Source organism: Panthera uncia, chromosome A2, assembly GCF_023721935.1.
Source record: "Panthera uncia isolate 11264 chromosome A2, Puncia_PCG_1.0, whole genome shotgun sequence".
Taxonomy (NCBI): Eukaryota; Metazoa; Chordata; class Mammalia; order Carnivora; family Felidae; genus Panthera; species Panthera uncia.
In genome coordinates this window covers 109,680,462-109,703,955 of record NC_064816.1, presented here as the reverse complement: position 1 = coordinate 109,703,955, position 23,494 = coordinate 109,680,462, and the positions used below count along the sequence as shown (strand labels likewise).

The 23,494-nt window shown below is 38.1% G+C and overlaps 2 protein-coding genes across 2 annotated transcripts in view; one reads left to right on the top strand and one right to left on the bottom strand.

The window, feature by feature from the left end:
* Positions 1-23,494, bottom strand: part of DNAH11 (dynein axonemal heavy chain 11) — a 357,765-nt gene that overhangs the window by 49,763 nt on the left and 284,508 nt on the right. The window contains exons 66-68 of the mRNA XM_049641609.1: positions 14,511-14,715; positions 3,187-3,351; positions 1,090-1,230 (exon numbers count right to left, since the gene is read on the bottom strand). Of these exons, the coding sequence (XP_049497566.1) occupies positions 1,090-1,230; positions 3,187-3,351; positions 14,511-14,715 (511 nt within the window). The remainder of the gene's footprint in view (positions 1-1,089; positions 1,231-3,186; positions 3,352-14,510; positions 14,716-23,494) is intronic.
* LOC125929992 (dnaJ homolog subfamily A member 1-like) lies at positions 16,307-17,701 on the top strand. The gene has a single exon (XM_049641608.1). The coding sequence runs from the start codon at positions 16,322-16,324 to the stop codon at positions 17,513-17,515; it is 1,194 nt and encodes a 397-aa protein (XP_049497565.1). The 5' UTR covers positions 16,307-16,321; the 3' UTR covers positions 17,516-17,701.

Genomic DNA, 23,494 nt, shown 5'->3' with positions numbered 1-23,494 from the left:
GGCTTCTTTTTTCAGACAAACTATAATCCAAAATCCCCCATTTGGCCAATGAGGCCTCCTATGATCTAGACTTCCCCACCTCTCTAGAGTCCTGTCTTGTCATCTTCTCCCTTACTCATTAATTACCCTCCAGCCACATACATTCATTCACCACCTGGAATCCCAAACTCGTTCATGTTCCACACATCCTTGTTTTCTGCAAACATTTCATACATGGCTAAACTCTATAGGAATCAACTCTAATGTCACTTCTTCTCAGAGGCCTTCCCTGAACCAAGAGTAAAACAGCACCTCCGTCTTTACTATTCTCTCTCATTGTACTTATCACTTTTACACACACACACACACACACACACACACACACACACACACGCCCCCCCCCCCCATATATTTGTTTTTTTCAAAACTGTACACTGAGTAACCAGCACAACATCTGGCATGATTGACCTCAATAGCTATTTGTTTAGAAACTGAGCGACAGCATGAATGAATAGTGCCCAGAAGTACAATGATGCAAAGTAAAGAGCATGGCCTTTGGGATCATAGTCATGAGTTCAAATCCTGCCTCTTATAATTATGATGTGAATTACAGAGCAATTTATTTCAAAATGTTAGTTTAAAAAAAAATAGGGATAAAATACTTTATTGAGATGTTTTCAGCCTAAGAATGAACCAAGGTATAAAAATGTCTTGCATGTAACAGAGGGACTTAATGAATAGTTGCTCTCACTCTTTCTCCCACTATACCAAAATAATATGGGTAATCTTTTTATAAGACACTTATGGCTTTACAAAAAAAGTATAGGAGTCTCAAGGAGAATTCCCTTATATATAATAAACTCAAGACTCTGTTTAAGAACAAAACCAAATGTATTATGATGCCACATAATTATCTCAGAGCCTTATTAAAAATTATAAATAAAAGCTCCAGAGAAAATGAGAATTTCTTTTTTTTTTTTTTTTTTTTGCTGGCTAGATCCTCAGGACTCCTTACTGGATATATACCAATTGCTTAAAAGTAAATTCCAAACTTCCAGAAACAAGTTGAACTCATGAAACTGAATTTTTTTCTTAGCCTATTCAGCATACCTTCAAAGAGAATTGATAGATGGGGTTAATTTTTCTGAGGTCATTAATAACAAAATAAAGAAGAGACGCTCTCGCTGCCACTGGTCTGTAACATTCTCGGGCCTCGTTGATTTTTTTTTCATTTTCTTTAGCTTCAATCACCTACAGTGAGATCAAACAACATAGGCCACTTACTCTTCATATTCTTTATACTTACCCAAGTGATGGAAGGGACATATCTGAAATGAAAAATTATTCGTATTAAAACAGAAAACATGTATGAAATTTATGTGCTTGAGTTTTTCTAAAATTATTAGATTCATATTTTAAAATAATTTTTTTCATAAACTGAGTTTTCAGTGAGAATAGACCTGACTCTAGCTGTTTTATGGTTACAAATTAAGCAAATCTGACTAGGGGCTGTGGTTTCACAGAATTTGTTCTGAGTAATGTCACCTTCCTGCCTCCCCTCTCTTTTTCAGGTTTAATAACCCAGCTATATCACCTCCCTGGGATAGGTCTTACAAGTCTGCTGGGTCAGTTCAATGCTGATAACTTTATTAGTCAACAAGGTATACGAAAGCAGCCAAGGTCAATGATATATCCAATAGCCATGCTTAGTAAAAAAGCCTTTATGTGAAGACTCTGATGACTCTCTGACTTTGCACCAGATGATCCATATGCTCATATATTTCCATTTAGTTTATCTTTATCTATTAGCCTCTGGGTACATTCAGAAAGATAATTAAAAGAACAATACCTCCACCACCACAACCAACATACTCATTTTTATTCAAGGCTCAAATAACTTAAAAAAAAAAATTTTTTTTTAAATCTAGGACTACTGCTGGTCCCATACCTTTTTTTTTTTTTAATGTTTATTTTTATTTTTGAGAGAGACAGCATGAGTGGAGACGAGCGGCGGGGGGGGGGGGGCGCAAAGAGAGAGTGGGACAGAGGATCTGAAGCGGGCTCTTTACTGACAGCAGCGACCCAATGTGGGGCTTGAACTCATGAAGCATGAGATCATGACCTGAGCTGAGGTTGGATGCTCAATGGACTGAGCCACCCAGGCACCCCTGCTCCTATAGCTTTTTAAGATAGCTTTTTTTCCCCCAACCTTTTTTACAGACTTGATTCTTCATAATTGTGTATAAAAGGAAATAAAACATAGAGCAGAAAGGGGAATCCCTACATAGTAATATATTAAGAAGATAGGAAGAGGCATTTTAAGAGACAATTAGAAGCTAACTTCAAAGCTAAGACCTAATTTACTTAATTGCTCTAATCTTTACCAACTTAGGAGCCACCAAGAATTCACTTACTTAAAAGGACAGAGTAATGTGGGATTCCGTTTCTTTGTTTAAATTAAGATAAACATATAGGATGTGTGGTGACACAGTCTCAACTGGGTAATTAATAGATTGGTAAGTAATGAGGATATTGCAGAAAACAAATGAGATTCCTCCCGCTTTGACACAATGGAATTTTAAGGGTCATGGACACTTGTGAAAGTCTTAAGTGCCTACCACACGTAGGACATGTTGGGACATATGTTGGACATTCAGCAGGAAGTCTACTCAATAAAAATTTTTACTGGCTCTTAGGAAATGTCATTGTTTCCCAGGGTGAATAATGCATCTGAGTACAGCAGGAGACCATGCCTTGCTCTCTCTCTCCTGCCAGTGAAGGCCTGTAAACACAACTTTAGCTCTAAATATTTCTCTAAAATGTACAACAGACCAGGAAACCTGTGGTGAGACTGGAAGGTGTCAGTTTGCCAGAGCTGGATGCTAAGCCTTTTTAGATTTTACACCATGTAAACCAGCAGGCTCCAATTCTCTTCAGATTTAGTCACTCAGAAAAAATAACAGCCTCACAGAGTCCCATGTGGATGACAGGATCTCTGCTGAACTATGAGAGGCACAAGTTCAACCACCTCTGGCTCCAGGCAGAGCCCCCCACATTCTGGTTTTTAAGGGCAGTTTATTAAATGACCTTAAATCACAACAAGTGAGTCCTCTTAAGCAAACTGTCAAGTTTGATCACATTTTGATCCCAACCACTGGATTCAAAGGGAGCACTGTGACCCTCCAGGTGTCCTTGGGGCCTTCTTACTTTCTGCTCTATCTCTGCTGCGGTCGCCTTGGTCCTCTCCAGCCTCTCTACCAGCTCGGTGTCGTCGAGGAAGCTCCCCTCTGCTGCAGAAAGGCGCAGGAGGAGGTCGTCCTCCAGATACTTCAGCTCGATCTTAAAGTCATTCTGGTGCTTTGTCAAAACCAACTAACAAAACCAAGAAAAGTCTGAGAAATGGCGGTTAAATTCATGTTTGTAAGCAGTTTCTTTAATTGTCAATTTCATGGACCCATATATAGTAAACACACTTAAAAACATACAAAATTAAAAATCTACTAATCATCCTCTTTAAAAACTTATATAAAAATTTTTTAATATTAATTTATTCTTTGAGACAGAGAGAGAGAGCACGCACATGCGAGAGAGGCAGAGAGAGAGAGAGAGAGAGAGAGAGAGAGAGAGAGAGCGCACAAACAGGAGGGGCAGAGAGAGAGACACAGAATCTGAATCAGGCTCCAGTGAACCAGGCTCCAGGCTCTGAGCTGTCAGCACAGAACTCGACGTGGGGCTCGAACTCATGAACTGTGAGATCATGACCCAAGCCAAAGTTGGATGCCTAACCAACTGAGCCACCTAAGTGCCCCTAGAAATTTATTTTAAAACAAGTCAGGGGGGCACCTGGCTGGCTCAGTTGGTAGAGCGGCCGACTTTGGCTCGGGTCATGATCTTGTGGTTTGTGAGTTTGAGCCCCACATTGGGCTCACTGCTGTCAGTGAAGAGCCCACTCCAGATCCTCTGTCTCCTCTCCTGTACCCCTCCTTAACTTGCATACACATACGCACTCTCTCGAAAGTGAACGTTAAACATTTTTTTTAAACAAGTCACAAAATATGTTAAGATCTGGGTGCACTCCAGCGTCCAGAGAATGAATGTCTGTCATAATCATTTAACATCATGAACCTATAGGAAGAACCTATTCTATAGGAAGAAACTTCTGCTTCAAATCTAAAAAGTTGGAAGTCATCATTTCCATCCTCACAAAGGAAAAAAGCTAATCCTCAACTCTTCTTACATCCTTCAAAGAACTAAGGTTACAGGTCAACTGCCACTCTAAAAGCCAGAGGGATGGGTAAATACAGACAATCAGCTGATGGCGAACATTCACAGAGTAATTGGCTAATTGCTGGAGTCAGAGCCTCAGTCTTAGGAATCCCTCCATACTTTTGTGAATTTGCCTCTAAGAGACTTACCTGGTTGTCACAGTAAAGACCAGAAAAAAAAAAAAAATCTACTCCTCCTTTGGGCAGTGGAAGGGGAAAAGCAACTATTTTAAAATATGTCCAGGGGGAAAGCAACCCTTTAAAATATCCAAGAGCTTTCTGTTTTCTTAACAAAAGCCTTCCCCCTCAATGGAAATTACATTATCAGAGCCTTACCTGACCTAGGGAGAAGGATGATTGGACAACTCAGCCTCCCCTCAATCTCTTTTCTCACAAAGGGGAGATAAAAATAAATGATGAACTCTTCTGAAGAGAGAAGCCCTGAGATTTAATCATAGTATTACACAGTATTGCAGAATACTTCTCATCCACAATACCTTACCACCACACCGCATCAATAGACCCCAGTATGGTAACAGTGGATTCCAACAGAGAGCTGCAAGGTACCGACTATTTAAGAAGGAGTTTCTAGGGAAATCCAAGGACACAGACAGACAAAAGCAGGGATATGAGAGGAAAGTGAAACCTATGACAGCAACAGCTACAGCAAACATGACACGCAGGCTAACTGCTAGTCACATAAATATAAAACCTAACACTAAAGTTCCATTGGCCTCACTTCAAATTATCCAGTACATCCTAGCTGGCTTTCAACAAAAAAGTACAAGGCATGCTGAAAGACAAAAAGCACAGTCTGAAGAGATAAAGCAAACCTCAGAACAACACTCAGGAGTGGCAGAAATTCTGAAATTATCAGACTGGGAATTAAAAATAATTATGCTTAATGTGCTACGGGGCTCGTGAGAAACTGGAAAACACGCAAGACCATTTGGACAATTTAAGGTGAGAGACGGAAACTGTAAGAAAGGAAATGTTAGAAGTAAACACTATGACAGAAATGAAGGATGCCACTGATGGGCTCATCAGTAGGTTGGACACAGTCAAGGGAATCATCAGCAAACTCCAATATAGGTCAAGAGAAACTTTTCACGCTGAAAAGGAAAGAGGAAAAAAAGGGAAAGAATATCCAGTAACTGTAGGAAAATTACAAAAAGTGTTAACATACACATCATAGGAATATCTGAAGGAGAAAAAGGAGAATAAATAATGGAGGTAATGATGGCTAAGAATTTTCTAAAATTAATGAACATTCACCAAACCACAGATCCAGAACGCTCACAGCAGAATAAGTAACAAAAAAATTATACCTAGACATATCATATTCAAACTGCAGAAAATCAAATACCAAGAAACAATGTGAAAAGAAGCTACAAGAAAAAACAAACCTCACCTATGGAGGAAAGAGGACAAGAATTACAAAGAACTTCTGAGAAATCATGCAAGCAAGAAAAGAGTAAATATTCAAAATATTGAAGAAATAAATGATCAGTCTACAAGTCTGTCTCCTGCCAAATCAGTCCTCAAAAATTAAGCAAAAAAACAGATTTTTTAAGAAAAAAAACTGAAGGATTCTGTCACCGGTAGACATGTCTTACAAGTAATTTGTTGTTGTTGTTTTTGGTCACACAGGAAAAAAAAAGGATAGAGGTCAGAAACTCACATCCACATAAAGGAAGAATGTCAGACAAAGAATAAATGAAGGTAAAAATTTTTTTCTGACTCTTAAGGGAACTGTTCAAACTAATACAGACAACAAGGTATTCAGTGATTATAACTTATGATAAATGAAATGAATGACAACAGTGTTACCAGAAATGGGAGGGAAGAAATGAGAAAACGTTAAAAGATACTTGTACTTCCTAGGAGGCAGTATCATAATGTGACTTGAAAATGGACTTAGGTTACTTGTAAATGTATATAGTAAATACTAAAAAAACCCCACTACATAAAAAAAAAAAAAAAAGAGGTATAACTTATATGCTGGGAGACCACAGGTAGTGGAATTATATGAAATGCTCAATTAAAACCAGAGAAGGCAGAAAGAAAAAAAAGCATGAAAAAAAAAAAGGGTAAGGAAGAGTACAGTAAATAAACAGTGACAAATATGGTAGATTTTAATCCAATTGCATCAATAATCTCTTTGTGAATTTTCTAAATACATCAATTAAAAGACACAGACTGACAAAATGGATCAAAAAAGTAGGACCCAACTGTCTACTTTCTAAAAGAAATCTACTCTGCTTAAAGTAAAGGGATGGAGAAAGTTACACCACTTACCGCTCAGCAAAAGAAAGCTGGAGCAGCTACATTAATCTCAGACAAAGTACACACGAGAACAAGGAAAATTATCCAGCACAAAGAGGAGAATTATATAATGATAAAGGGATCAATTCTCTTAAAAAAAAACAAAACAAATCTTTAGTGAGCATGTCTCTGACAACCAAGTGTCAAAATACAGGAGACAGAAACTGACAGAACTCCAAGAAGCACACAAGGCCACATTGCTGGAGAATTCAAAACTCCTGTATCTAGAATTAATGGATTCTGGTAGACAGAGAATCAGCAACAATATAGTTGAACCAAACAGCACTATTAACTGGATGTAAGTGACATTTATAGAATACAGTAAAACCTTGGATTGCGAGTAACTTGTTCTGCAAGTATTCCCTAAGATGATCAAACATTTCTAATAAATTTGAACCTGATAAAGGAACAATGTCTTGGAATACGAGTAGTGACCCCGAATGTCACATGATCACAAATGAGCAAACGGTTCTTCTCCCTCGTTCCCCCTGCCTCTCTCCCTGTGGGATTATGGGTGATCATCAAAGTAATGTTACATTTCCACAAAAATCCTCAAAAGGAGGCGAAAGCAAGTGTCACTGGATAGGTTCCTTGTTAAAGTTGCACAAAAAGAAAGAGATTCCGTTGAGCCATCAGATAGGAGTGATTTCTTTAGTGCTAATGAAAGTCGTTTACACAGTAACCTTCTTTTGTCTTCCTCACACCAGCCACAAAGGTTCAAAGGTAAGTGCAGGTCAATTTGTTTATTTTTCCTTGCATTTTGTATTTTCTTTATTATTTTGTATTATATTACAGTATGTAAACATTTTTACATGAATATTTTTGGGTTGTGGAATGAATCATCTGAGTTTCCATTATTTCTTATGGGGAAATTTGCTTTGATAGACAAGTGCTTTGGATTACAAGCATGTTTCAGGAACAAATTATGCTTGCAAACCAAGGTTTTACTGTACTTTATCAAATAATAGCAGAGTACATATTTCTTTCAAGTTCACATAAAATATTCACATGATAAACCAAACTCTGAACCATAAAACACACCTGAAAAAGTTTTAAAAGAAAGAAATACTAAGTATACTCTCAAACCACAATGAAATCAAATAAGGAATTACTAAATGGAAAGATAGCTAGAAAACTCCCCAAGTATTTGGAGATTAAACAGCGTACTTCTCAATAACATGTAGGTGAAAGAAATCTCAAAAGACATTAAAAATATATCAAACTAAATAAAAATGAAAATACAATTTATCAAAATGTGTGAGATGAAGCAAAAGCAGTGCTGAGAGGAAAATTTGTAGCACTGAACACACAGTAGAAAAGAAGAAAGATCTAAAATTAATGATCTATGCTTTTACCTTAAGAAGCTAGTTAAAGAAAAGCAATATAAATATAAAGCAAGGAGATGAAAATAAACAATAAAAATTAGAGCAGGAATCAATAAAAATTAAAACAGGAAATCAATGGGGGAAAAATCATCAGCCAAAAGTTGATTCTTTACAAAAATCAACAAAATTTTTAGCCCTGGAGCCAGGCTAACCAAGAAAAAGAGAAAGCACTAATTACAATGTCAGAAATTAAAGAAGGGCCATCACTACTGACTCTATGGGCATTCAAGGATAATAAAAGGATATTATGAATGAGTTTATGCCCACAAATTTGATAATTTAGATGCAGTAGACCAATTTCTTGAAAGACACATCTACCGAGAACTCACACAAGGAAAAATAGATAATCTGAATGGGCCTATATGTAATTAAAAATTTGAATTGACAACAATCTTCCAAAAAAGAAAGCACCAGGCCCAGATGATTTCACTGATGAGTTTACCAAAGATTTAAGGAAGAAATGCTATCAACTTTCTACTATTTCTTCTAGAAAATAGAAGCAAAGGGAATACTTCCTAATTGTATGAGGTCCCCATTAGCCTAATATTGAAACCTGATAAAGCCATTTCAAGAAAAAACAAAACTATAGACCCAGTATCTTTCATGAACATATATGTAAAAATCCTCAACAATATATTAGCAAACAAAATCAAACACATGTGTGAAAAGAAATATATACCATAGTAATTAGGATTTATTCCAGGTACACAAGTCTGGTTCAACATTGAAAAGTCAAGTAATGTAATCCATTGTATCAAAAGGCTTAAGAAAAAAATATGATATACCAATAGATGAAGAAAAAACATCTGAAAAAATCCAACACTCATTTATGATAACGACTCCCAGAAAAGTAGAAATAGAGGTGAACTTCAACTTGATAGAGAACATCTAAAAATGAAACCTACATTCATTACATATTCCACTTAATGGTGATGAACTAGATGCTTTCCCCCCAAAACTGGAACTGGCACAAATATCTCTTTTCACCACTTCTATTCAACATTGTACTGAAAGTCTTAAACTAATTCAATAAAACAACAAAATAAATAGAATGTATACAGAATGGGAATGGAAGAAATAAACAGTCTTTGTTCACACATGGCATGGTTGTCTTTGTAGAAATCCCCGAAGAATCAACAAAAACACTCCTAGCTAACAAGAGATTATAACAAAGCTGCAAGATACAGGGTTAATATACAAACCCCAACTGCTTTTCTATATGCTAGCAATGAACAACTGGAAATTAAAATGTATAGTACAATACCATTTACATTAGGAACAAAAAACTGAACTGCTTAGATAAAAATCTAGGAAAACATTGAAGATGTGTATGAAGAATTCTACCATGTTCTGATGAATGAAATCAAAGATCTAAAAAATGTAGACACAATTCATATTCATGATAGGAAAATCCAATATTGTTAAGATACCACATTTTCCTTTCTGTGATTCAACATACTATCAGTCAAAATCCCAGCACATTATTTTGTGGATACTGACAAACTGACTATAAAGTATACACAGAAAGGTATAAGATTCAGAAGAGCCAACAGTCAGCATATGGAAGAAAAATAAGTTGGAAGATTGACAATACTCACCTTAAAGACTTGCTATAAAGCTACCACTAATAAGGAAGGTATGGTATTCACAAAGTAGACAACAGATCCACAGAAATATGGTCTACTGGTCTCTGACAAGTAGCAAAGGCAATGCAAGGAGAAACGACAATTTTTTTAAACAAATGGTACCAAACAGCTGGGTATCCACATGCAAAAGAATGAAGCTGGATCCCTACCTCACACTGCAAACAAAAATTAACTCAAAATGGATCACAGACCTGAATGTAGGAACTAAAACCATAAAACTCCTAGAAGAAAACACAGGAGTAAATCTTCATAAACTTTTATGAGGCAACGGTTTCATAAATATGATATCAAAAGCACAAGCAACAAAGAAAAAAGAGATAAACTGGATTTCATCAAAATTAAAGTTAGGTGCTTCAGAAGACATGATCAATAAAGTGAAGACAACCCACAGAATGGGAGAAAATATTTTTGTATTATGTGCCCAATGAGAGTATAATATTAAAAAAACATAAAGACTCCTACAACACAATAAAAATAACCCAATTTTAAAAATGGGCATAAGATTTGAATAGATGTTTCTCCAAAGAGGACATATCAAACCAATAAATATATCAAAAGATGCTCAATTCCATTAGCCTGTAGGGAAAAGAACATCAAAACCATAGTGAAATACCACTTCACATGCATTAATGTGGCTATTAGCAAAAAGAGAGACAACAAGTGTTGGTGAAGATGTGAAGAAATTGGGTCTTTTACACATAGTTGGTAAAAATGTAAAATGGTCCAAGTGCTTTGAAAACAGTCTGGCAGTTCCTTAAGTGTTAAATGTAGAGTCAATATGTAACCTAGCAATTTTGCCGCTAGGCACATATGCAAGAGAATTGAAAAATATATGTCCACACAAGAACTTATGCATGAACATTCACAGAAGCACTAAGCATCATAGCCAAAAAGTGGAAACAACCTGAATATCCATCAACCCATGATGGCATAAATAAAATATGACATATATATATCTGTACAATGAAATATTATTCAGATATAAAAAATGAAGAATTGGTATACACTACAACATGGATGTACCTTGAAAACATTAAGCTAAGTGAAAGAAGCCATGTACAAAGGCCATGTATTTAATGATTCCATTTATATGAAATGTCTAGAACAGGCAAATCTATAGGGGTAAAAGGAGATTAATGACTGTTACAAGGTAGGTGGGAGCGGACACTGGAGATTAACAGCTAATAAGCATTTATTTTTTTTGAGGTGCTGAAAATGTAGAATTGATACTCTGTGAATAACCTAATATACAATGAATTATACAATTAAAAAGGGTATGAGATTTAATGCAATCCCTATCAAAATACCACCAGCAATTTTCATAGAGCTAGGACAATGAATCCTAAAGTTTGTATGGAACCACAAAAGACCCCAAAGAGCCAAAGCAATCTTGAAAAGAAAACTAAAGCTGGAGGCATCATGACTCCAGACTTCAAGCTGTACTACAAAGCTGTAGTCATCAAGGTAATATGATACCAGCGCAAAACCAACACATAGACCAATGGAACAGAATAAAAAACTCAGAAATGGACCCACAACTATATGGTCAACCAATCTTTGACAAAGCAAGAAAGAATATCCAATGGAAAAAAGACAGTCTCTTTAACAAATGGTGTTGGGAAAACTGGACAGCAACATACAGAAGAATGAAACTAGACCACTTTCTTATACCATCCACAAAAGTAAACTCAAAATGGATGAAAGACCTAAACGTGAGACAGGAAACCATCAAAATCCTAGAATAGAACATAGGCAGCAACCTTGCTGACCTCGGCCAGAGCAGCTTCTTACTAGACACGTCTAGTAAGGGAAACAAAAGCAAACATGAAGTAATGGGACTTTATCAAAAGAAAAAACTTCTGCACAGAGCAGGAGACAATCAATAAAAACTGGAAGGCAGCCTACAGAATGGGAAAAGATATTTGCAAATGACATATATGATAAAGGGTTAATAACCAGTATCTATAAAGAACTTATCAAACTCAACACCCAGAAAACAAATAACCCAGTTAAATGGGCATGAGACTTGAACAGACGGTTTTCCAAAGAAGACATCCAGATGGACACATGAAAAGATGCTCAACATAATTCATCATCAGGGAAATACAAATCAAAACCACAGTGAGATGCCGCCTTACACTGGTCAGAATGGCTAAAATTAACAACACAAGCAACAAGTGTTGGCAAGGATGTGGAGAACGGAGAATCTCTAACACTGTTAGTGGGAATGCAAACTGGTGCAGCCACTCTGGAAAACAGTATGGAGGCTCCTCAAAAAGTTAAAAATAGAACTACCCTATGACCCATCAATTGCACTACTAGGTATTTACCCAGAGGATATGAAAATAGACTTAAAGGGGTACACGTACCCCTGTGTTTATAGCAGCATTATCAGCAATAGCCAAACTATGGAGGCAGCCCAAATGTCCATCAACTGACGAATAAAGAAGATGTGGTATATACAGACAATGGCCATCAAGAGGAATGAAACCTTGCCATTTGCAATGATGTGGATGGAGCTAGAGTATATTATATTAAGTGTAATAAGTCAGGCAGAGAAAAACAAATACCGTATGATTTCACTCATACATACAACTTAAACAAAACCGATAAACATATAGAAAAGGGGGGAAAAGGTGGAAAACAAACCATAAGAGACTAGGATTAGAGAACAAACTGAAGGTTCGTGTAAGGAGGTGGGTGGGAGATGGGCTAAATGCGTCATGGGCATTAAGGAGGGCACTTGTGTTGAGCACTGGGTGTTATATGTAAGTGATGAATCACTAAATTCTACTCCTGAAAACAATATAACACTTTATGTTAACTAGAATTTCAATAACAGTTTGAGGGAAAAAAGGGTAGGTGAATTAAATCTCAATAAAACTTATAGAAAATAAGAAGAAATATTACTATGTCTTAATGAACAACATCGAATGGACATGTGTTATTGAAGCGGAACACTATTTTGTTTTGCTAAAAAATTTTTTTTAGTACGTATTTTGAGAAAGAGAGAGCACAAGGAGGGAAGGAGCAGAAGGAGAAGGAGAAGGAGAAGGAGAGAGAGAGAGAGAGAGAGAGAGAGAGAGAGAGAATATCCCAAGCAGGCTCCATGCTCAGCGCAGAGCCTGAAGAGGGGCTCCAATAATCTAAAATTATTCCAAAATAAATTAACATTTATTTTAAAAGCTTGCTTCTGATAAAAAAGTAGGGTAGAAAGGCAAAATATTGCTCATCACTGAAGCTAAATGATGCCACCATGGAAATTTGTAACTATTTTATGTGCATGTGTGAAAAATTCCATTATCTAAAGTAAAAGCATATAAAGAAATTAACCAGGGGTGCCTGGGAGGCTCAGTCAATTTAGTGTCCAACTCTTGATTTTGGCTCAGGGCATGATCTCACAGTTCGTGAGATTGAGCCCTAGGTTGGGCTCCATGCTGACAGCATGGGGCCTGGTTCAGATTTTCTCTCTGCCCCTCCCCTGCTCATGCTCTTTCCCTCAAAATAAATAAACTTAAAAAAAAGAAATTAACCAAACTGTCAAGAATTTGGGGGAAAAAAACATAAGTGTATTATCATAACAAGTCTATTTTTCTTTTCTTTTCTTTTTTTTTTATAGAGAGCATACGTGAATAAGGGAGAGGGGCAGAGGGAGAGAAAGAGAATCTTAAGCAAGCTCCACATTCAGCTCGGAGCCCAATGCGAGGCGTGATCCCATGACCGTGGGATCATGACCTGAACCAAAAATCAAGACTTGGATGTTTAGCCAACTGAGCAACCAGGTGCCTCAAGACTATTTTTTTTATATGGCCTTGGGGTGTTTCGAATGTAGACATGTTCCCTGTCCAAGTTGGCAGTTATGCACAAAGCAGCACCCCCGCGACTCTCTGAACACTGCCCTTGGGTCACTCAGGGCTGGCAGGTTGCAATGCCACTGAATGTGAGCACACCTGCCAGAAGACCTCAGGGAACCGTGCCCACTCACACCCAGCCTTGATCTCAGAGCTGTCTTTGGCTGACACAGAAATCAATCCAATTATAAGCCGTCTCAAATGGGGTCTGAACATGGGTGAGAATCCCTTGCAGGGGTTGGTAAAACAGATTGCTGGGCCTACCTCCAGAATCTCACATTTGGCAAGACCTGGTCTGTGGCTTGAGATTTTGCATTTCAGGCCTCCAGCTGATCCTGATGTTCTGAGAATTACCATTTGAAAACTGTTAATTTACACCAGGAGCAGCAAACATCTTCCATAAAAGGCCAGACAGTAAATATCGTTGGTTTAGCAGGTCATACAGTCTCTGTAGCAACCACTCACCTCTACCATTGACTTCTTTCTACCTTTTCAGGCTTCCTCTGTTTTTTCGTTTGTTTGTGGTTTTTTTTGTTTTTGTTTTTGTTTTTTTTGTTTTTTTGTTTTTTAGTTTTTTGTATTCAACCCTCATTTTAATTATTTTCAATATTTTTTAAAGTCAGTGTAAAGTCATACATTTTCCAGTAAGTGCTAATCATCACTAGCTATGAGCCTCTTGATTTTTCCCACCTTATTCTATTAGTCTTCTTTTTCTTTCTTTTGTCATGACTGAATTGGACTGTTATCACTGAACCTACCAGAACATGTATCTGCTTCTCTACTTCTGTTTTCCATGATTTATATGTCTCCTTATTTGTCCTAGTGACCTGCATCAAACCAGATCTACAGCTGCCCAACTCCTACCAGGGGCACGATGCTAACTACTTTCTTTAACAGGAGTGCCCTTGAACCGTTTACTGTTCACATACATCCTCATTTTTCTTAATTAGACCATAAAGCTGTGGAGGGCAGGAATCCTGTCTTATACTCCTGTGTCTAAACACGGTAACTTGTGCAAAGCAGATAGTAAGTGTTGACACACAATTTCATAATTTTTACCTTAAGTTTCTCCAGATCTGGCCTTTCGATACTGACCACCTCTGCCAGGAGCTGGGCTTCTAGACCATCTTCTGTGACCGTGAAATTGAGGAGGGTTGTCTGAGCTTGCAATTCTGGCTGATAGTGAGGATTTGCCAGTTTTGTGTGAAGGATAAGGCGAAAGTTCCTGTTAAATTCACATTCTTTATCTCCAATCCTGATATATCTAAAGGGGTACAACACAAACATTCAGGAGAGTCCCATGAACCATAATTGATATTTTGGTGTCATTCCATTCCTTTATTCTGATAGTGTATCTAGGCTGTAAGACCAGGTGATTCAAAATTTTTCAGCTACTATCTCCCTGAAGTATAAAAGAAATTGGAATTATCTACTCAACCTCTACACAATTTTTTACATGCCAAATGGTGAAAACGGTACTCATCTCAAAGTCACTGTAACAAGAAAATTCAATACATTATATAAAGGTTGTATAACAACAAATGTTAGCTTCTATAATACTGTGATAAACCTTACATTAAACATTGTTATTCCTACAGGATAAAATGAGTATGTATTTGCATTTACTTGTGTGCGTGTGTATTAAGTGTATATATTCTTAAAATTTATATACATATTCAAAATACACATATACTTAAAATTACTTTGTATTTCAGTAGTTTTGGCACTGGCTCAAAAGCAAAGTTTAAGAAGTGTCCTGTGTGGAATGCATGGGGGTGGGATCTCAGCATGTTTCTGTCCTATATCCCTGTTCCCTTGGCACAGGGACCAGGAGCGTTGCACTTCATCCAAAGTATTCCAGTCAGAGTGAGTTTTCCTGGGACCTGGGATTGGAACAAAGAGCGGGAATCGGAAATAAAACCTATAAACTCATGCTGAAGTTCACCCTCTCCTCCTGGTAAACCACGCAGCAGAGGAAGACTTTCCTGGTTTCCCAAGGAAGATTAAACCAGTAATAGATTGAAGCGTAACACAAAAGGAGCATGTTCTGGATTTTATGAGCTCCCAGGTCCCATCTTCCTGCCTGCCTTTTTAACTCAGCTGCCATGACACCCTGCAGCCTTGGGACACAGTCTTCGTTTTGCTTAAGCTAGATGGAGGTGGCTTCTGCAATTACAAGCAAAGGTCTGAACGAATGCAGCCTCTCCCTGAGCGGAGGGCCTGACTTTTTTCTACCTCAGATACTGTGGAGTAACATGTAAGGACTTCATCATGAGGGCTCTGTTGCCCTCTGGGTTCTGGAAGGGCTTTGGTCAATGGAAGCACTAGTAAGAGATCGCAGCACAGGAGAGGGAGTTCAGCGTACATCTTCCCTGCCTCAGCGCCATGGTCTGGCGAAGACTGTGTCCTGCTATGACCAGATTCCAGGTTTGGGACAGTCTCCTTCCCCACAACTCCACTCACAGGACCAAGTAACACCTCCAGGCTTAGAGGTGGTAATGGCTTCTGGCTGATGCAAGTCCTTGCTTGCTTGGACTCTTCTGCGGGGTTCCTTTACCCTTCCCTCTGAAAATTCTTTCTGTATTAGTCACTGTTAATTCTATTAAAAACTTCCAAGCTGTTTTATGGCTTTTTTTCCCCCCCTGCTGGGAACCTTCTCCAGTAGTGGGAGTTTTTAAATTCATGTGACAAATCACAAATATTGAAACTTCTCCAACTTTTCCATCAGAGGTTCAAACTGTACTGGAGTGGGAACTTTCCAGAACGCTCGCTGAAAAGCGGAGGAGCGGCGGCTGCCTGAGCTGCGCCCAGCAACGCGCTCCTTCCCGCTCCCCCACACCGGCCTCGGGCCCCCTCACCGGCTGTAGAAAATGGTGAAAGAAACTACTTACTATGATGTTTTGGGGGTCGAACCCAATGCCACCCAGGAAGAATTGAAAAAGGCTTACAGGAAATTGGCTTTGAAGTACCACCCTGACAAGAATCCAAATGAAGGAGAGAAGTTTAAACAGATTTCTCAAGCTTATGAAGCGCTCTCTGATGCGAAGAAAAGGGAATTATATGACAAAGGAGGAGAACAGGCAATTAAAGAAGGTGGAGCAGGTGGTGGTTTTGGCTCCCCCATGGACATCTTTGATATGTTCTTTGGAGGAGGAGGAAGGATGCAGAGAGAGAGGAGAGGTAAAAATGTTGTGCATCAGCTCTCTGTAACCTTAGAGGATTTATATAATGGTGCAACAAGAAAACTAGCTCTGCAAAAGAATGTGATTTGCGACAAATGTGAAGGCCGAGGTGGTAAGAAAGGAGCGGTAGAATGTTGTCCCAATTGCCGAGGTACTGGAATGCAAATAAGAATTCATCAGATAGGACCTGGAATGGTTCAGCAAATTCAATCTGTGTGCATGGAGTGCCAGGGCCATGGGGAACGGATCAGTCCTAAAGATAGATGTAAAAGCTGCAATGGAAGGAAGATAGTTCGAGAAAAGAAGATTCTAGAAGTTCATACTGACAAAGGCATGAAAGATGGCCAGAAGATAACATTCCATGGTGAAGGAGACCAAGAACCTGGACTGGAACCAGGAGATATTATCATTGTTTTAGATCAGAAGGACCATGCTGTTTTTACTAGGCGAGGAGAGGATCTTTTCATGTGTATGGACATACAGCTGGTTGAAGCACTGTGCGGCTTTCAAAAGCCAATATCTACTCTAGACAACAGAACCATTGTCATTACCTCTCATCCAGGTCAGATTGTCAAGCATGGAGATATCAAGTGTGTGCTGAATGAAGGCATGCCAATTTATCGTAGACCATACGAAAAGGGTCGCCTAATCATCGAATTTAAGGTAAACTTCCCTGAGAATGGCTTTCTCTCTCCTGATAAACTGTCTTTGCTGGAAAAACTCCTACCTGAGAGGAAGGAAGTAGAAGAGACTGATGAAATGGACCAGGTAGAACTGGTGGACTTTGATCCAAATCAGGAAAGAAGGCACCATTACAATGGAGAAGCGTATGAGGATGATGAACATCACCCTAGGGGAGGTGTTCAGTGTCAGACCTCTTAATGGGGCCAGTGAAGAACACTGCTGGCATTTTATATGCAGTAGTGAACGAATGAAGGACTATAATCATAGCTCACTACTTGCTATTATTGTTTTTGTTTTAATATTCAACTATAGTAGTGTTTTAAAAGTTAAATGAAGAATAAAAAATATAAAAGCTCAAAACAAACAAACAAACAAACAAACAAAAAACTGTACTGGAGTAAAAATGCACGTAAGAAGCCTAGGAGTGAGCCCAAAACAAAGAGCATCTTCTCAGCCTATTTTAATTACAAAATTCTGCATTCTTTCATACTTAAGTGTATAAAGTAGTTTAATTGTAGATGAATCCTAATGATGATAGATTTTATCCAAAAGCCGTATTATCTTTAATGTAAATATAGTATTTTTAAAAAATCACTGACTTACAGGTAAAATGTTATTTCACTAAATTTATCAATTTTGGAAAATTGGATGAATTAAAAGAGACATTGAACAGTAAGTTCAGCATTAAGGCAACATTCCTTTTTATTACAATGCCTCAATGTTTGTAACAACTTTTCTTTAAACGTGAGGAGAGATGCCCAAAATTTGTAATGTGGCAGTATTTTAGGTTGCTGTTGGTGAATGTTTCCTAATTGTATTTTACTCTGGGATTAGTCTCTTGGGTCACATGGTAAGGAAAGGACTTCAGAACCAATGGCCATTTAATCTGAGTAGGAACATTGTTATGAAACAATTTTCGTGGGTAAAGATTATTTAAAAAGTCATAGTATTCTTAAATTGCTAAAGCTTTAATCACAAAATCACTCTTAATCACTAAAGCTTTAGTCACTACAGCTCAGAACCTTAAAATATTGAGAAGATTCATTACTTCTCATCTTCATCAAACTCTCAAGTTTTGTTTGCATTGCATAAATCTTATATTTGCAACAAAGACTTTCAGTTTCTGATGAAGTGTCTAAGTTTGAAAACGATCTGCCCAAGAAGTCACCTTTGGAGACATTCTTTATTAAGTTAAATGGTGAATTCATTCATGTCACCTAGTCTTGGGTTGTTTTTACGGTGTCAAGACTTCCTACTCTTTAATATTTTTTTCTAGAAGGATGAAGAGCAATTTAGGTAGCACATGTCTTCTGAAACAGTAGATAACTGTATAATATAGCTCCCTTTAAAAAAATACATAAATAAAAAGAGTATTCACATCACCATTAAAGAGAAACACTGAGACAGAAAAAAGATGAATGAGCCACAGGCCAAATGTTTTATAAATGAACCAGACAGCAGCTGTTGGTGTATCCAGTGAGCACAGTGGCCCCATGCCCTTGTTCCACAGGTCATGGCAATGACACCATCTGTTCACATGTTTGCAAGTATTTTCCAGTTGATATCATGCTCATTAAAGTAATCATGTACCTTATTGATAATTTCTTCTGTTATTTGTATTTGTAGTAAAAAATGTTACAACCATTCAGTCACTCAACAAACAGTTATTGAACATCTACACCATGCCAAGCTCTCGGAGAGTGTCAAAGGCAGTGGGCATAAAAGAGAAACAGGCAGGGTCTCTGTTCTCACAAACATCATTACTTCACTCTCTCATATTAGGCATTATGAGTATAAAATATTACATACCAATGCAGCCACTCATCTACTTAGTCTGTTCAATAAATGAATACACATTAGGTGCCTACAATGTGATGGCCATATCAAGATCAAAGATCTGCCCAATTAAAACACAGGGAAAGAATGCGAATAGACATTCCTCTAACGATGATACACAAATGGCCAGTAAGCATCTGAAAAGATGTTCAACACCATTAGTCATCAGGGAAATGCAAACCAAAGCCCCAGTGAGGTGCCACTTCACATTCACTGCAAGGCTATAATACACAACAACAACAAAAACACAGGGCACCTGGCTGGCTTAGCCGAAAAAGCATGCTACTCTTGATCTTGGGGTCGTGAGTTTGAGTCCCCTGTTGGGGGGGGATTACTTTAATAAATTACTTATAGTTTCTCACAATCTTAAACACACAGCTACCATTTAACCAAGCTATTCTGCTCCAAGATCCCAAAGAATGAAAACACAGGTCCACTTAAGATCTATACACAAAGGTTCATAGCAGTGTTATTCCTAATAGCCAAATGGGGGGAAAAATCCAAATGCCTGTAAACTCAAGAATAAACCAACTATAGAGCGCCCAAACAAAGGAATGTTACTCGGCAACAAAAAGGAAAGAAGTACTGATAATGCCTAACGTGGATGAACTTTGAAAAGACTGTGCCAAGTAAAAGCAGGTAGCCACACAGGACCACATATTTTATGATTCAACTTACAGGAAACGTCCAGAATGGGCACATCTGTAGAGACAGAAAGGACACGAGTGGGTGCCCAAGAGTCTCAGCCTAAAACCGTAGTAATGGCTGCCCAGTGTGTGCATATATGGAAACCCACTTACTTGTGCACTTTATATGATGAAATTGCACAGTATGTGAATAATAACAGTGCTACCAAGAAAGACAAAAACAACAAAAAGCTATCAAAAGGTCAGTTCGTACCATATGGGCTTTTAGCAACCTGTAAGGTAAGGAACTGTGCTGATAACTGGTTTCTCAGACGCTCATGCTTTTGAGCACAGTGAGGCATGTCACAGGATGGTCTTCTATGACAAGGCTATCTTTCTTAGTTAACCCACTTCTTGTTGACTGAAGACATATTCAACCACATCTTTGTTCAGAACAAAATTTTTCCCATTGCTTGAATTTCTCTTTCCAAGGGTTCCCAAAACTGATCTCAAAAGTAGCTTTGAGAACTTCTTTCTTCACTAGCACTATTCACTGCATTACCATTACCCTAAGCTTCAGGACTTACAGGACTGGCTTTTAAAGGAACTTTCAAGAATGAAGGTTTCATGGAATTACTATGCCTCGGTTCTCATATGTAAGCAGGATTCAAACTGATACTCATTTGTATCATCACAGTAATAAAACCCATACTTGAATAAACCTCTGGTGCTTCTGGGGATTTTCTGATTACGGCTCCATCTTGGTTTGAATTCATTCCTTCTCAGAGCAGTATTTCAGAAATGCCAGGTCTGTCACAACCTTCCTTGATTTTAGATTCAATTTTCCCTAATTTGCTTATGAATTTTTACTGGATTTGAGTTCATACTTCATAAACTTCTGGTTTTAACCACTAACCTTTAGCCCCAGATAAAAAGAGAATGTAAACTTTTTTATAATTTACAAAATTGTATTTAGGGGAGCCTGGGTGGCTCAGTCGGTTAAGCATCCGACTTTGGTTCAGGTCATGATCTCACGGTTCATGAGTTCAAGCCCCACCTCAGGCTCTGTGCTGACACCTCACAGCCTTCTTTGGATTCTGTGTCTCCCTCTCTCTCTGTCCCTCCCCCATTTGCACGCAGTCTTTCTCTCTCTCAAACATAAACACCGAAAAAATTTAAAAATAAAAGGAAAATTAAAAATTGCATTTAAATGAAGAACACTGAACAAACCAACTCCACCATTTCCCTCATTGTTGTCTACTTATCTCGGTGTCACAGGCTGAGGAACTGAGGTGACAAGTCAGTTTAATTTCGAGGTCTATATGTGAGGGTGTGTATATTGTCCACATGTGAAAATCAAAACAAGCCTCCACAAGACGTCTAACTTACTTTTGGAAGTTCTAGGTGGTCGGGCCTCAGGGAGAAAGCTCTCTAGAGCAGGGACTGGAGAACTGTTTCTATCAAGGGCCAGAGAGCAAATACTTCAGGTTTTGTGGGCCATATACATCTTTCTTAAATACTCATCTTTGTTGACAACCCTTTAAAAACCATTCTTATCTCATGGGTTGCATCAGGACAGGTTGTTCACCCTCTCGCCACTCTCGAAGATCACGCGGTTAGGGCTATGAATGTAATCTCCTCCAGGGAAACGGCAGCTAATCCTACTCGACTTCCCAGTAACACCACGCTACGATTTTTCCCATCAGCTACTACACATAACATTGCTCCCCTCCATAGGCTTTCATGAAAAAAAGTGTGAGACTGGCCAACATGAAGCATGTGGTTTGAACAATTTTACTTTTGGGTGTAGGTGACAAAAGCTTTAAACAGGTTAAATACTTAACCAAATATCTGAGATAAAGCAATGCTCCATAAAATAGCTCAGAGACAATTCTGTGGCTCAAAATTTATCTTGCACACTTCCCTTGTACACCAACGTATACCATGAGGCACTCACATACCCCGGTTTGAGAATGAGAAACCTACCTGCTTGAGGGACAGTTCCGATTGTATCAGTGAGGAGACAGTTAATCAGAGGAAAAGAGAAGGATGTCTGCCTACAAAATTGGGTTTTACATTTTGCTTGGAAACATTATTTGATAAGTTCAGATTTCCCAGGGATAGTAAATTATCCTCAGTTGGGGTGTTTATGATCTATGAAAGGCAAAAACTGCATAATGACTCAGTGGGTTTTATCATTGCTGCTAGGTTAATTTTTGGTTAATCTCCTATCTGGGAAAATTAAACAGACTGCTAGTGCTCTCTCATGATTTGAAGGATCCAAAAAAACAACGGAGTTAACCAGAGGGGTGGGAAAAGCAAACAATCACTTTGCTGTTTCTGTGAAAGACAGGAGTCCAGAGGTTATGACTTCTGGAATATAGTGGGTAGCTATGAGCTCTTGAACCTAAACTCCAATGAGAAGCAAGAGCAGGTGTGAAGAACAACATAAAACTTGGAACTGTGGCTATTATCTTAAAAGAGTAGTTCTTAACCCATTTTCTGGCCCCATGTCCCCCACAAACAGGACTTGCCCCTGACATTACACCACCATGAGAATCACGTGGGGCAGCAATCTCTGAAGCTTTGGGTAGGGTTGCTCCTAGAGGGTTTTTATTCACCCTTTCAAGACAGTGACCTTCTCCTGCCCCCTTTTCTCACTGCCTGGTGTGCAGGTGACTGATTATATGACTTCAGATCAGAAATCAAATTATTTTCCATAATACAAACACTACAGTTTTATTGGATAGGACATAGGGTGAATCAAAAACATTATTTCACCTAGCAGACTTGTAGTTTTAGAGCAAGAAGGGCCCCTAGAGATCATTCAACTGATTCCTTTTTATGGACCCAAATAGTTTATGACTTGTCCAAGGTCACATAGCTTAGTGGCAGAGCTGGGACTAGAACCTGGGTCTCTAGACTCCTAGTATAAAGTTCATTTCACTACAGCACACTGTAGGTTAATTTGCTGTTTGATACTGACAGCTTGTGACCCCAGCCCTCCACTGACCTGTCTGACCGTCGATCACAAAAGAGTACTGAGAAAATATGATGGACTCAGTAACCATCTATAGCCACTAGAAGAAAAAATATAAAGACACAGCTCAGAGAACGTGCCCTGCTGATCTTTGCTTAGAAATTCTGTCCTTGTTTATGAAGGAGAATAGTACTAATTATTGAGGTGCCCAGGTCTAACCAAAGACTTGTAATTTCTGGTAGATATTTTTATAAAATGAATTAATTTATAAAATCTTTAAAATAAATCAAAGTAGAGAAAAATTTTGTCTTTTGGCTCTCAGGAAAAAAAAAAAGAGTCTTTTAAAAACACCAAAATGCTCACTAGTTAGTGGAATAAATTATTGTATAAAAGACCACCATCTACAATTAACTATTAATTTGGTTTTCCATAGGTCAGGTTTAAATAAAAACCAGATACATTTCAAATTTCAAAATTCTTTCAAAGTTTATTCAAAATTCAGCTGAAAGGTGTTTTGGAATGAAAAGGTTTCTAATTTCTTCAAGTCACAGAAGGTCATCACTATTGTGAAGGACTGGTAAACAAACGACATCAAAACCACTACATGGGTGATGGGCATTACGGAGGACACTTGTTGGGATGAGCAGCGGGTGTTAGATGTAAGTGATGAATCACTAAATTCTATTCCTGAAACCATTATTACACTATATGTCAACTACTTTGGATTTAACTAAA

Bases quoted from the DNA above. Each gene is read 5' to 3' on its own strand.
- LOC125929992 (XM_049641608.1), top strand. From the start codon at position 16,322: ATGGTGAAAGAAACTACTTACTATGATGTTTTGGGGGTCGAACCCAAT.